Source organism: Pelodiscus sinensis, chromosome 23 (assembly GCF_049634645.1).
Source record: "Pelodiscus sinensis isolate JC-2024 chromosome 23, ASM4963464v1, whole genome shotgun sequence".
NCBI lineage: Eukaryota > Metazoa > Chordata > Testudines > Trionychidae > Pelodiscus > Pelodiscus sinensis.
The window spans coordinates 24343718-24358269 of record NC_134733.1 but is presented as its reverse complement, the minus strand read 5'-3'; the positions used below and the strand labels follow the sequence as shown (position 1 = coordinate 24358269).

The 14552-nt window shown below is 60.5% G+C and overlaps 1 protein-coding gene across 4 annotated transcripts in view; it reads left to right on the top strand.

The window, feature by feature from the left end:
• Positions 1-14552, top strand: part of PLEKHG5 (pleckstrin homology and RhoGEF domain containing G5) — an 86204-nt gene that overhangs the window by 12974 nt on the left and 58678 nt on the right. The window contains exon 1 of one of the 4 annotated variants that reach the window (XM_075906545.1): positions 5051-5763. The exons of 2 other annotated variants lie outside the window; for them this stretch is intronic. In XM_075906545.1, the coding sequence (XP_075762660.1) occupies positions 5631-5763 (133 nt within the window). In that variant the 5' untranslated portion in view covers positions 5051-5630. Of the gene's footprint in view, positions 1-5050; positions 5764-14552 lie in introns of those variants that run through there. One more of the 4 variants, XM_075906548.1, reaches the window with a different exon arrangement.

Here is a 14552-nt window from a genome sequence, read left to right as displayed (position 1 = left end):
TGTGCCACCAACTGCCCTGTCACCTCTGCTCTGCTAAGCCCCTTCTTCCTGTCTAGTGACTGTAGGCAAGACCCTCCTTGGGCTTGGCTGGGCCCCAGGACACAGGGCAGCCTCTGGCCTGAGCGCATGCGGGAGAGGCAGCTGGCCAACCCGCTAGAATGGGCCTGGTGGCGGGACCCTTGTAAGGGTTCAGAGGTTGGCCGAGTGGGCCGTGGGCAGGGGGAATGGGCTGCCCGTCGCAGTGGCTGAGTGTTACGCATGATACCCAGGGCATCTGACTGTTGCACTTTCCACGGGGCTGGTATGTTGCACACGGGGCTTGGCTCTGCTCGCACGGGGTGCTGTCGGGCTCGCGGTGTGGGGCGTGTCCTCGCCCTTGGCTGGGCTGGCAAGGGCAGTGCGTGCAGGAGGAGTTAACACTGAGGACGCTAACTAGGCTGAGCTGATCAGCTGCTGAGTCCCGGTTTAATTCCTCACTGAAGTGGACGCCTTGTGCTCTCTTGGGACGGAAGTCACAGCTGCTGGTCCGCGGCTGTCTGGGAGTGACCCTGTGGTGCCTGGAGGCCGTGCCCCAAAGCCAGGGCAGCCGTGTAACACGCACGTGCCAGCACCTGGAAGGGAGGCGCTTCAGTTCCTTTCAGCCGTCAGTTGGTTTTTGTGGCTGGCTCCCTCCAGCCTGGCAGCAGGCGGGCTCTCGCCCTGGGCCCCCGGCCTTTCTCTACGGCGTGGATCCCGCAGCACGTTGCTGGCAGGGAGTGTGACTTCGGCTGCAAGCGTTCCAGCACCCGAGGCGGTGCAGGGGCCAGGAGCTCTGCCCAGCTGGCCTAGCAGGGTGGGCTGATGTCTCAGGTAAAGGCTCCCCAACCAAGAGTGCAGGAGGCTTGTGTTTGTGGCCGGCTTCCCATGCAGTTGGCCACAGCGGGGATGTCCAGACTTTGGCACCGAGGGCTGCGTTGGCCGCTTGCCCGAAGTCTGTGCCTAATTTGCATGTATTTACATAATTGTCTTGAGTGTTTGCAACTGCTTTTGCTTGTATGTGGCACTTCCTTGTTCCTGGATAGCAGTTGCTTGTTGGCCGGGTCCCTGCTCAGCAACAGCGTAACCGGCTCAGGACTTGCCTGTGTTTGGGGAGGGGAGAGTTGTGGGCCTCATCTGGGCCGTGAGCTGCATTTTCAGGTAGCCCTGGGCTTGGAGCATCTCTGGGACTTGGCGCTGAGGTGGAGCCTTGACAGACGCTATGTGTGCAATGCACCAACTTCCCCCTCAGCCGGCGTGTGCGGCTGTCAGGGCAGGGTTCTTCCGTCTGCCGGCCAATCCACAGGGTGTGGATGCTACAGCGCCCACCTACAGGCGGCCTCCTTTAGCTCAAGCTGTCAGAGCTCCGGTTTGAAGACTGACGGGTCCCCATCCAGTAGCAGGCGGTCCTTGCACACACCTGCATGACACGTACATCCCGGAGGCCTGGGATGTGCGCACAAGCCCTCTGAGCATCACACGCGGTGTCTGCTCACCAAGGAAGTGCCACCTCCTTCACTACGGCACAGTATTCCCTTCCACTGGCCGCGTGGTCCTCATGCACATGTCTCGCTCGCCCCTTGCTCCACAGCCTGTGCACCACAGACCGTACGTGCGCACGCTGCACGGTGGCTTTCCGCTGCACTAGGACTTCCTCGTGAGCAGTGAGCCTTGCGGGACGGAGCCGAGGCTGGGTTGGCGTCTTGAAGAAGCACCTGGGGTTGTAGCCACCTGGCGGGGGCGCCAAGTTCTGGTCAGCCCTTGCTTGATGCCTGGGCGCCCTTCCCGACGATGTGCCGGCTGGTACTCTAGTGGAGGGTCTTCCAGCTCTTCCCTTTCCCAGGGCAGGAGCCTCCTCTGCATTGCTGCCGGGCAGACCTCGAGCACACGAGGGAAGGCTGAGTGAATCAAGTGGGTCTCGACAGCCTCCAGGCAGTTGGCTGAAGGGACGTGGCTCCAGCTAGGAAACGACATAGCAGGGGTCAATGGCCCATAAGCCAAGCTTGGTGCTGTCTCCGCGGCGGGAGGTCGAGAGGAGCAAATGCCCATGTCGGCTTCCCTTACTCCTCTCTCACTCAGTACCACCAGCGCGGACCGGGACGCCCTCGGTATTTGATTTAGCAGGTCCTTATTAGGCCTGCTAAATCGAACGCCCAAAGGTCGATCTCCGGCATGGTAAGTATAGATGGGGCCTTGGGTGCAAAACGCGCTTGTCTCACCCAGCCCTTTGCAGCCCTGCGGGCCTGTTCCCTCTGTCCTGATGGCCTGGCCGTGCTCGGACCCAGGCGGGGGAGCCCCCAACCCTTTCCTCTTGCAATGTTTAAAATCTGCACTGCCCGGGAAACCTGGTGTGAGCTGCCACGGGGCAGGGCTGTTGTGAGAGGCAGGTGCAGGCCAGGTGCACGCTCCTATTGCAGGCAACTTGTGGCAGCATCTGGGAGGTACACACCCGGCCCTTCCCTCCCCTCTCCCTCCCCCGTGCTCATGCCAATAAAATTGCTAAATGGGGCCCCTCCTCCCTGTGCCCCCTCCGTCTGCAGGCCCTGCACCCCCCCGGGTTCTTTGCTCTCACCCAGCTGGGGGAGCTCCCTGCGCTGACCTCCGGTCCCCTCACTGCAGCGCCAGGAGGGGCTGCGGATGGGGCTCCTTTGCGGCATGGGATTTGTGGTGCTAAGCGCCCTTGTCTCTGTCAGCTGCCGGTGTGGCCCAGCGCGGAGCCCCCCAGTCTAGGAGCAGCGCCCATCGTGCGGTGCCGCGCACGTGAAGCACATGCCCCAGGAGAGGCTCCGAGCCAGAGCTGGGGACTGGCGGGTTATGGGACAAGGCAGGGCTTGGAGGGCACCGTGCTGGCTGCCTGGTTAGCCGCTGTCTGGCTTGCTGCCGGTGCTCAGAGCTCTGCTGCAGGGGAGCAGGACAGCGTGGCTCATTCTCACTGGCTCGGCACACTGCTGCGTCTTTTGGTGGTGCTGTCCCAGACCCTGGCACTGTGCGTGGGCGGGCCCACGGGAACCCCCTCCCGGGGAGCCTCCTTGCCAAGGGGAGGAGCTTCACCCTTTGGACCTTGGACAGGAACATTCGTCCCGAGGAGGCCGTGCTGCAGGTCCACCCCGACTACTCGCTGCACCTCATGCTCCAGGGCTCGTCGCTCAGTGCGCCTGGCCGCCCTTCCGCCTTCCCCTCCGCTGCAGGGCAGGTCTCTGCCCATCCCATGACGGCGCAGCTCCTGGAAACTCTGGAGCCCCTGTACCTACCTGACTCTGGTGCACTCGAAGCTCTCGGGCCCTCACGTCCTGCTTCCTCCTGCTCCTTTCCTGGCCTGTGTCTGGCTTGGTGCCCATACCGTCGGCACAGCGGGTGTCTGAGATCAGGGCCCCCAGACCATCCTTACAGGGACATGGTCCAGCTGTGCCCGTGTCCTGCCTTTCTGCCCAGTTCCATGTGGGCCAGGTCCTCTGTCCAAACCCCCCGTCTTAGGTGAGGAGAGCAGGTTGCAGACGCTGAGTGGCACTGGCCAGCTGCATGGTTACCGTGCGGCTGTTCCACAAGTCCAGGCAGCTGCCTGTTGCTGCCCCAGCTAGGAGAAGGGGCTGCCTCCGTTCAGCCCAGAGTTTGGTCTTGGGTCACAGCCTGTGTGTGTCATTGTGGCGAGCTGGCGGAAGCGGCTGTGGGCACTGACCCAGCAGGCCGAGACAGCTCTGGCTGTGGCAGAGCTGTGCTGCAAACAGCCTGCCAAGCCCACCTCAGTGGGTACCGCTGGAGTCCCCGGGAACGGAATCAGCATGTCCAAGCCCTCGAAGAAAACAAGCTGCTACTGCTCGTACCTCGTCCGAGGGGTGTGCTTGTGGCATCCCATTGCCTGCTTTCCTGCCCCTCTGCTGCAGCCGGGGGAAGTGTGGGCTGGCGGCGCCCGCTATCCTTTGGTACGTGTGCAGCATGCTAGCAGGTGCTCCTGCCAGGCCAGCGGGTCTCGCTCGGGCAAAACTTCAGCGGCTGTGCACGTGGGGGCACACGGGGAATGCAGCGGACACGAGCGACTCGTCTGCAAGGGCGACGGTCATTAACATTTGGCAACGTGTTTTATATTTTATATTTAACACGTGCCTGACCAGTGACTGGTTTCAAAATGCAAATTGTCTGCAGTTTGCAGTAGGCTGCTGGACTGGCCAGTGGTATGTACTCTCATATACTGGCTGTGGGACTCCTTAATTGCCTGTCTGGGAAGTCAGAGCCTCGTTAAGGAGAAACAGAGTTAAACTTTGGGCTCTCCCGACACCTGTGCATGGCCCGTATCTACAGTGGAGGGGAGCCACAGCTGCAGTGAGCCGTCCGCGGATCACGCAGGGTCGTTGCGCTCGGACCGGTGTGCTGTCCGACACCTCACGGCTGCTCCTGAGAGGCAGGCTCCGGGCCCAGCTTTCGTGTGCATGCCACACGCGTGTCCACAGTATCGGAGCCCAGACTTCAGGGTGCCAGCCTCGGACGCCCTGCCTTGTGGCAGGTGTAAATGGCAGTGCTGTGACCACTGTGCCTCGGGGGCTCTGTCCTCCCACGCACCATGAGGAGATGGGTGTGGCTGAGCTTCGTGGTCCAGCAGAAGACTCACAACCAAAGGAAAGCAAGAGCCTGCGCACTCCCGTCTCCCCCAGGATCCCTGCCGGGGGGCGTTAGCTACTCCCACCAGCCGTGTGAAGAGACCTAGCTAGGAGAGCGGGACCCAGCTTGCCACAGTGGCCAAGCGGCCCTGTCACATTGATTGCTCAGTGGCCTCTCTGCCTGTGGCTATGGCACGTTCGCCACGTAGCTTGGATTCTGGCCGCTCCTTGCAGCCAGGGTGGGCAGCTCTCAGGAGCCCAGGTGGCTGGCTCTTCGGGGATGAGCCAGAGGGTGAATTCTGCTGGAGTCCCTTCCTCTCTCTCCAGAGGCAAGCGGGCAGCCCCCACGCGGAAGCTCCTTCGGCGGGGCATCTGCACACGTCAGTCACTGCTCCTTCCGGCGGCACTGCCTGCTGTCCGCCAGCCGGGCCCCAGCCACGCTTCCAAAGAGCTGCACATGGCCGCTGAGCCTCTTGGCCAGCACAGGGGACGTCAAAGCCCCCGTTGTCCGTGCCCGCCGGCCGATGACGCCAGCCTCGGCTTTGCACAGTGAGCCTCCTGTGAGGAAGGAAGGTGCCTTGTCGGGGTTGGGGGATGCATTCTTCTCTGGAAACTTTTCATAACAGCAAAATAGCTGAGCAGCCCCGTTCTGTCGAGGGCTTAAAAGCCTCACAAATGTGTCTTGTCTCCACAGCCGAATTTCTTTCATAGACGATGGAAAGTGAAATTTGGGAAATGTCTGTGGGAGGCGGAAGAAAGGCCCTTTGTCTGCCCGCTGCCCAGCGCATTGGTCCGTCTCTAGCAGCACCCCACAGTTCCCATTGCTCAGCATGAATGCAGCACTTGTCCGTCCACCAGGCCCTGCGCCTAAGAGCCCAAGTCTGGTCTCCTCCTACTAGTCCCACCATGGCCTGGCTGCGGGCTCGGCTCCGTGTGGCGGGGAGAGCTGCCCCTCGCCTGGCCGCCCAGCCGTGAAGGCAGCAATCCCGGCGGCTGCGGCAGGCCTCCTGCGTCCTCCCCAGGATGTTCCTGTACTGGAAAAAGCGGGGGGCGTACGAGCTGGAAACCCTGCCGGCGGCGCTGAGGGAGCTGGAGGATGGGGCGGTGGAACGCTTCTCCTGGAGCTCCACTCTGGACATCACCAAGCAGCTTGGGGGTAGGTCAGAGCCCTGTGTGTGTGTGTGGAGGGCGCGTGCGAGGCAGGCTGAGGTCACCCCGCGGGCGGGGCCGTAAGGCTGCGTTCCCCTTCTGGGCTGGGCTCTGCGCGGGGCTGGTGGGGTGGAGAGTCCTGGAAGCGGGTTGCTGGGCTGGTGTTGCTGCTCAGAGGAGGGATTCTCTCGTGTGATGATGAAGGATGAGCTGGAGCAAGTGCTGGCTGTACCCCCGCTGGTGGAGTCCCCAGGAGGTCCTGCCCCTCAACGCTGCCTTGGGTCTATGGGGAGGCAACCCCCCACCCCAGCAGGGTTGCATACGGAGCCTTTCGCCTGCGGGTCTGTAAAGCCCGTCTGGGCCCAGGTGGGTGGGGGTCATCGCTGCCCGCTCGTGGCTTGTGTGACTGGTGAGGGTTGGGGTTGCTCCGTGGCAGGTCTCTTGGTGCGTGGTGCCCACAGAACACATCTGATTGCGTCTCCTCGGCCCTCCCTCCCTCGCTGCCCCATGGGGCAATGCTGAGCCGGCCAGGCTGCCTCGGCTCCCGGGGCCGGAGCGTGAAACAAAGCAGCAGATCCCAAGCGCCTCTGCTCCCTGTAGAGCAGCGGGAGGGAGCCTGGGGCAGCGTAGGGCAGGATGCAGGGGGGAAGTTCCTTCATTTCCTTTCTCCTGCTCAGAGGGCAGAGCTGGGTTAAAACAGGCCTCCGGGTCTCCCAGTAGATCCCAGCGCAAGCCCTCCCTGTGCGAGCCACGTTCCCTTCCCGGCCTTGCTCCCATCGCTGTTCCTAACGGCGAGGGAAATGCCAACCCGGGGGCCGGCCAATGGGGAGGCCGTTACTAGGCTGGCAGGGCCCCAGCGAGGCCGCGTGCACAGAGCCATCGTTGTGTTCTCCGGGGTGGCTGCACCGTGTGGGCAGCAAAGCTTCGCAGCCGGCACAATTCTCTGGTCCCTTTGCCACGGTCGTGGGACTGGCCCATCTGGTGCTCGCTGGCGTCTGCTCGGTGCCGAGGCCTTCGCACCTGCTGGGCCCTGGCCTGACTCCAGAGACCCAGGGCTCTTGGCTTGGCCACGGCGGCACCTGTCGGCTTCCTGTCGCTGCACGTTGCGTCCCCTCCTCCCGCCGCTGGCTCCTGGGGGCAGCACGAACGTTTGGGCCCGGCTCCCAGGCGGTGGAGCTTAGAGGCTGGAGGGAGCAGGGCAGCTTCCCTGTAGGCTGTGCCTCTGTTGTGGGCCCGGGCACGTTGCCCCAAACAAGGAGTCCCACCTCCCTGTGCGCAGAATCTCCCTCGCCCGCCAGCGTGGGACAGCTAGTGGAGGGGTGCTCGTGGCGCTGTGACCCCGGCGTGTAATGGAAACCACTGCAGGGCGGGCTACAGCTCAGCACCCTGCTTCCGCGCCTCTGACCCAAACCCGCCTGCTGGAGTCCAGGCCTCCGCCACTAGCCCCTTCAGAACCGTGTCTGCCCTGGCCCTCAGGACCGGCCTTCCAGCGCAGCGCTGGCTCCGTGCGGTGCCGTTCACAGCCCCTGCTTCCTGCTGCTGCTCAGGGCTGTCAGAAAACGGCCCGTCGTGCCCTTACGTGTTTCCTGGTGACTCACCTCGCCCCAGCCTGGGCCTAGCTGCCTCTCCAGTTTCTATAAGGCTCGTAACCGCCAGGCTGGCTGTGACCTGGGGCAGGGCCCTCAGCCCCTCTGCTGGCAGCAGCTGACACCTTATCTGGGTTTTGCTCTTCTGACAAGACGTGAAGACGTGGTGCTTAGTTGTGTGTGTGCATTCGTCTCCTCTCGGCTGGGGGGAAGGAACCTGAAAGCCAGACCAAGCCGAAGGATTCCCTGAGCTGGTACCTGCCGGTCCAGCCTGGAACCCCTAAGCGAGCTCTTCCCATGGCCAGAGGCGAGCGGAGAGCGAGAAGCCGGCTGGCTTCTGAGCTGCTGGCCCTGCCCTCGCCTAGTCGCCCTCTTCTGTGTTCAGTTCACACTCCCTTTTCCAAGCAGCTTCTGGAGCAGGGGCGGGCCCCCTGTGGCCCAGCGAGGGTCTCGGTGAGGCCGCCAGACTTTGTTTGCTGTTGCTCACATGCCGAGTTGCCAGATTCCTCAGGCATCCCTGCATGTCGGTTTTCCCTGCCGGTATTCGTCAGTGACACACATGTGCAGGGGGCCGCATGTTGGTTGCGCACTGCGGTGGCGGTGAGAGCCGGGAGCTCCCTCTGCGTCTAGTCACAGCGCGGCGACTGTTTACTCGGCACCCCCGCGAACTCCAGGTAGGCAAGTGCCGTTAGTGAAACGGCCCTGTCCCGGAGGCAGTGTTGCTTACGACAATCGTGCAGACACCGAGATGTCGGAGGGCCACTTGTGCGGTCACTAGGTCGCCCATGGCTGTGCTGGAGAGACTCCAGTCCTGTCTCTCTCTCACGTTGACACATTCCTTGTTTCTTCTGCTTTAGCAGGGATTCCCCTGACCTTAGTGCTATTCCGCTGAAGGCTAAATGAAGGAGCAATTCAGTGCCACTTGGCAGCTGAGAAGCCACCGCCCAAGGCATGAGCACGGCAGGATCTGAGCAAAGGCTAAGGTGGTTCCCTGGGTACTGACGGCAAGTGCAGGGGCGGGGCATGTGTGAGAGAGGGGCGCCCGGGGACAAGGGGGCATGTATTGTAAGCAACAGGTGTGTTGTAAGCAAAACTCGTGAAGTCATTCTGCCGCTCTACTCTGCACTAGTTAGGCCTCAGCTGGAGTACTGTGTCCAGTTCTGGGCGCCACATTTCAAGAAAGATGTGGAGAAATTGGAAAGGGTCCAGAGAAGAGCGACAAGAATGATTAAAGGTCTAGAGAACATGACCTATGAAGCCAGGCTTCATGAACTGGGCTTGTTTAGTTTGGAAAAAAGAAGATTAAGGGGGGACATGATAGCGGTTTTCAAATATCTAAAAGGGTGTCACAAGGAGGAAGGAGAAAATTTGTTCCTCTTGGTTTCTGAGGACAGGACAAGGAGTAATGGGCTTAAAGTGCAGCAGGGGAGGTTTAGACTGGACATTAGGAAAAAATTCCTAACTGTCAGGGTGGTCAAATATTGGAATAAATTGCCAAGAGAGGTGGTGGAATCTCCATCTCTGGAGATATTTAAGAACAGGTTAGATAGACATCTGTCAGGGATGGTGTAGACGGAGCTTGGTCCTGCCTTGAGGGCGGGGGGCTGGACTCGATGACCTCTCGAGGTCCCTTCCAGTCCTATTATTCTATGATTCCACGTAGTGATGAGCGTGGCCTGAGAGGAAGCTGAGAGTCAGAGATTCTTGGGCCTCCCATATTTCCTGGAATGGCAAATGTGGGATTCTGGCACTTCCTGCTGCCGCTGGCTCCTCCTCTGTTCAGGGACACGGACGGACGTGGGGTCCTTGCCTGGCCAATCAGCTGGGCGGCACTGAAGAAACAGCTGCCTCGTACAATCCGCTGCTCCTCCCAATGCACAAGTGCCTCACACAACAAGCTGTTGCCTTTTCAGGCAGAGCTTTCTCCTGAATGCCTTCTCCAAGCCAGGCATCGTCACCTCTCTGTTACTGCAAACTGCTTGCTACAAGCACTGCCAGGACTCTCTTCCCTATGAGCTTCCTTAAGCAGCAGTTCACCCTTCTCTGGCTCTGCAGTAGCATTGCCCTGCTGAGCCACAACCAACTCCTCCTGCAATTCCCTTACTCCCTGGGTCATCTCTGACCCCTCAGGTGGATTCACAGACAATCCCCTCTCAGGCACACAGACTCACAAGATACAAGGGCAGAGACACCTTCTCTCTCTTTGCAGTTCTCTAGATGGCTGTAAACTTCCCTGCCGTCATTAGGCACCAGAGTTAACATGCCATCATCCTCTCCTTGTGTCCGGGCTAAGGGGTCACCCTGGTCCCACAGAGTCGCTTCCCCCCCTCTTCGAGCAACACAGCAGTGTCAGTGTCACCACTGTCTGATCTCTGGGGTCTTGGCAGAACACTGCCTGGATCTACCCAGGTCACAGCCTCCTTCTCCCCAGCAGACACACACCTTGGGCCACTTCCTTTCTGGGCCTTAGCTGTATCCAGACCCAACTCTGGGACAACAGCCCTGCTCTCAGCCATCACAGGCTGTGGGGCACCTTCCTCAGACAAAGGAAGAAACTCTTCCCCACACACAGACAAGCAGAGAGAGAGTTTCTCCCTTGACCCAACACCCCTGGCTAATCTCAGGCATACAGCTAGACACTGAGACAGCTTCCTTTACTGCCCCACAGCTACTTCCACCAGCCAAATTGCCAGCTTGCACACATTGTGCTTCACACCACTCCTCCTCACCTTGTGCAGGTTCAATTCTACAAACCTCACCAGCCAACAACTCCTCATCCCCCAGAACTTTATCTTTTTCCTCAACTAAAACTTCACTCTGGCCAGCCACTCCAGACTGCCCCTGAGAAACATTTCTCTGACTTCCGGGCTTTTTCCACCCTGTTTTTGGATTTCAGCCTCACCTTTGAGGCACTAGACAGGCCCCTAAAAGCCTCACTCAGACACACGGCTGTCTGCCACAGGCAAACATTTAGGGTGTGTCTAGACTACAGGGTTCTGTCAACAAAAGTGGACGTTTGTCGAGATAACTAGACCTGCGTCTACACTGCCACTGAGTTCTGTCGACAGAACGTTGACAGAACTCAGCAGTTTTGTTAACAGCTGTAAACCTCATTCTACAAGGAATAACACCTTTTGTCAACAGAAGTCTGTCGCCAGAAGGCTTTATTGCATCTGTACTGTCCTTTGCGTCTACACTGTTATGTCAACAAAGCTGCTTGCTTTGTCGACAGAACTGGATGTAGTCTAGACCCGTGGTCCCCAACACGGTGCCCGCGGGCGCCATTTCAATGCGCCCGCCAGGTGCTCGGGGCTGGCCTGGCCCCGGGCACATGGTGCACGGGCGCTTGCGGGGGGAGCGCGCTTGGCGGGGGGAGCGCTGGGCGCGCAGCACTTGGCGGGAAGGGGTGGGGGGGAGCGCCTGCCCTGGGCGCGCGGCACTCGGCGGGGGGGGGGGGGAGCGCATGCCCTGGGCGCGCGGCACTCGGCGGGAGGGGGGGGGAGCGCCTGCCCTGGGCGCGCGGCACTCGGCCAGGGGGGGAGGGGAGCGCCGGCCCTGGGCGCACAGCCCTTGGAAGGGGCCCTGCCCCCCGGGCGCGCAGCTGGGGGGGGCCCTGCCCCCCGGGCGCGCAAGTGTCCCCGCCCCCTGGCGCCCGGCGGGCAAACGGCCACGCCCCCCTGGCGCCCGACAACCTCAAAAGGTTGGGGACCACTGGTCTAGACACTCTTTGCCAACAGAAGCTTGTCGACAGTATCTGTCGACAAAAGCCTGTAGTCTAGACGTAGCCTAAGAGACTTTTTTTTCAGTTGCAATAAGATTGACTAGCCCCAGAAAACTTCCCAGAGTCGCCTGTACCTCCTTCATAAACCCCATACCTGCTTTGGGACTGTTACAACATCAGACCGATTATAATCACACCACATACCCACACGGTTATAAATCAAACTTTCTTGTGCAAGTAACATGCAAATGAGGCTAAGCGTGGAATATCGCCGAGCATCATTTGCATACCTAATGAGCCACCATTTTTTTCAGAAGAGGCTCTTGCGCAAGAAGGAACGTCTACACTGCTACCCGCGTCAGCTTGCCCTGCCAGGGGCCCTGGCCAGTCCCAGCCCTCGGGGGGCGGCACGTCCCTTGAGGGCGAAGCGAGTGGCCAGCGCTGAGGGCCCTGTGTCCGGGGAGGAGCAGTGGAAGGCGACAGGCACCTTTCTTCCCTGGCGGGCGCGCGGGCAGCGCCTCTCCCTGAAAACGCCGGTCAGATTGGTGCCTGCCACCCGGAGCAGAGCTGAAGCGAAGTGCAGGGCTAGTGCCCCCACCAGCCCCACCCCCCAACATACACAGGGAGCCCCGTCAGGCCCGGGTACATTCAGTGGTGCCCGCTTGCTTTGCGCGTCCCAGCAGAGCGCCCATGGGCCTCGCTGGGTCCCCCGGCCAGGGCTCTGTCTGGGGTTAGTGGCCAGGCTCCGCCGGTGGCGCTGCACGCACTGGGCCTCCCCCTGCACTCCGTGCACACGGGCCGGGCCCAGGGACGTGCCTCTTCATTCCCTGCCTGCTCAGCTCACAGGCATTGCTTCCCAATTCAGCCTGCCCTGCCCGCGGCGCTGGGAATGGGCCCTGCTCAGGCCCCGGCCTCGGGGGGCGCCGCTTCCCTTGAGAGTCGAGTGAGCGGCCGGTGCTGCTCTTCCAGCCTCCGCTTGAGCTGGAGCCGGGAGGCTGCTGCTGACGGGTGCCCTGACCGGCCGGCCAAATGCACTGGGGCTCCGTAGCGGTAGGGTCTGAGTGACGCCAGGCATCCCCCGCCCCCGCCCGCCTGTGGCCAGGTCCAGGCCTCCGTTGAGCCGGGTCGGTGCTTTGGCGTCGCTGCTGCCTGGATTGTAACGAGTGGTCAAGGGCGGCTGCGGCAGCGCTACGGACATGGCGCATCAGCGGAGCGTCGCAGTAGGGCTTGTGCTTGGGATTAACCTGTCTGGGGCCAGCCTGCCGGCGGGCTCAGGCCTCCCCCGGGCTTTGTGTGGGGTGAAATTCTCCCAGCAACAGCACCTGGGTCTGTGCTCCGAGCCTGCCTCCCTGCACCTGCTGGGGCCAGTGCCTAGGGCTGCCAGGTTCCAGTTTCTGCTCGGACTGTCCGTTATTCGGGTCCCCGAATATGTCCAAAAAGTTTTCCGTTAAAAGCATTTTTGGAAAAGCGCGTCTAGATTGGCAGGATGCTTTTCCACAAAAGCACTTTTTGCGGAAAAGCGTCCGTGGCCGATCTAGACGCGGTTTTCTGCAAAAAAGCCCCAATCGCCATTTTCATGATCGGGGCTTTTTTGTGGAAAACAGTCCTGTGCTGTCTACACTGGCCCTCTTGCGCAAAAGTCTTTCGGAAAAAGACTTCTGCCCACACGGGAGCAGCATAGTTTTTCCGGAAAAGCACTGATGATTTTACATGAGATGGTCAGTGCTTTTCCGGAAATTCAAGTGGCCAGTGTAGGCAGCTGGCAAGTTTTTCCGGAGAAGCAGATGATTTTTCGGAAAAACTTGCCAGTCTAGACACAGCCTAAAGGTTTATTAACAAAAGAAAGAAAAGGCTGAGAGTGAGGTTAAGGAGAACACGTTACATGCAGCGAATCTCCCAGTTCTCAATGCAGGCTCTTAGCGGAGGTGTTACAAACTGCTCTATTGAAAGTCTCTGGTGCACAGCCTACATCAGGATGAGTTCTCTGTTGCTCACAAGGCTGCATCTGGAATCAGGAGCAAAATTGAAGATGAAATGGAGTTTGCCTCATGGCATCTTCTATCCAAGCCTGGTCTCTTCCAACCTGGAGCGGGTCGCATGGCCCAGTGACTTATCCCTGTGTCCCAAGTCAGCAGTCAATATTCTGGCTGGTCTGCAGGTCCCAGACACATTCCTCAGGTGCGTATTGGCCTCTGAGCCTTGTCCCTGGAGCCTTGCTAATTAGCACAGTCACTGACTGACCATTCCTGGCCCAGTGCTCTCTGACAGAGAATTGTCCCGCGTCGACACAGAGTCCATAGTTATAACGCCACACGCAGACATCGCACAAGTACGAGAGTCACACACATAAAATCAGCAGAACATGAGCTGTCATTTGACACCGCACATGGCCCCCTTTGTACAGACTTTTGGGGCAACCCCCCCCATGGGTGCAGCAGTGATCTTTAAAATCCAATATCTTGACACCCCGTCCGATAAACAAACAGGAAATATCGGACATGTGAAATGTCCGGTATTTCCTGTTTCCCTCGGCCGGCAGCCCAGCACAGAGACTTTTCCCTGCCGCGTCTGGCGGGGGAGTGAGGAGCGTGGGGCCCTTTTATTTTTGCTCAACAACTTCGGTCTCCCCCCCTTTTTTTTCAACAGAATTTTTTCCCAGGGTTTTTTTTTATGGGGGGGAGGAGTGTTCAGTATTTTTTGTCAAACCATCTGGCAACCCTACCGGCGCCATGCTCCGCCCAGCCCCCTTTGGCCCGAGTACCGCTTGCCCCATCTCTGCTGGCCTGGGGCTTCCTGGCGCTGCAGTCCTGGCCCGCGCAGCCTGGGAATGGCCCTGGGCATCCGCCATTCCTCCTTCCCTTCTGAGCTGGGCTGCCACCGGCAGGGCTGGGCCACCGTGAAGCTGGTGGCCAGTCTGACCGACCTCGAGGGCTGCGAGGCCTCTGGAGTTGGGTGGTGGCGCCGTGCCAGGATCTGAGGTCGCTGGGCCATTGGCTGAGGTGAGGGGCTGGCTGGTCCCGTGCCGTCCGGGAGCGGCCTGCGAGGAGCCCCTGCCTGGGACGCGGCCATGACAACAGGACCTAAATGCCCAAGGAGGCTCCTCCCTGCCCCAAGGCTGCGCCAGGGAAGGGGTGGCCAGAGCCATCGGCGCCGATGCAGTGTGTGAATTGGGCTGGCGATTCAACCGCCTGCTCCGGTCGCGCTCCAGCTCCTAGGGCTGAGCCTTCCTGGCAGGGCCCGTGCACCCGGCTCTGTCACCTTTGGGTGCTGGCATCCTCCAGGGCCAGTCCTCTGCCGCGGGGCCGGTGGCTGGGAAGTGTGTTCTAGCCAAGGACCTGGGAGCCCCCTGGGATCTCCCCGCCACAAAGATTTCCACTGGGGGGGCTGATTCCTACTGCGTCTTCCAGACCGAACCGCTGCAGCCTCCCCACCCTCTTCCTTGCCTGTTACCTAGCGAACGGCGGCTGCTCAGCCAGCAGCACCAGCAGT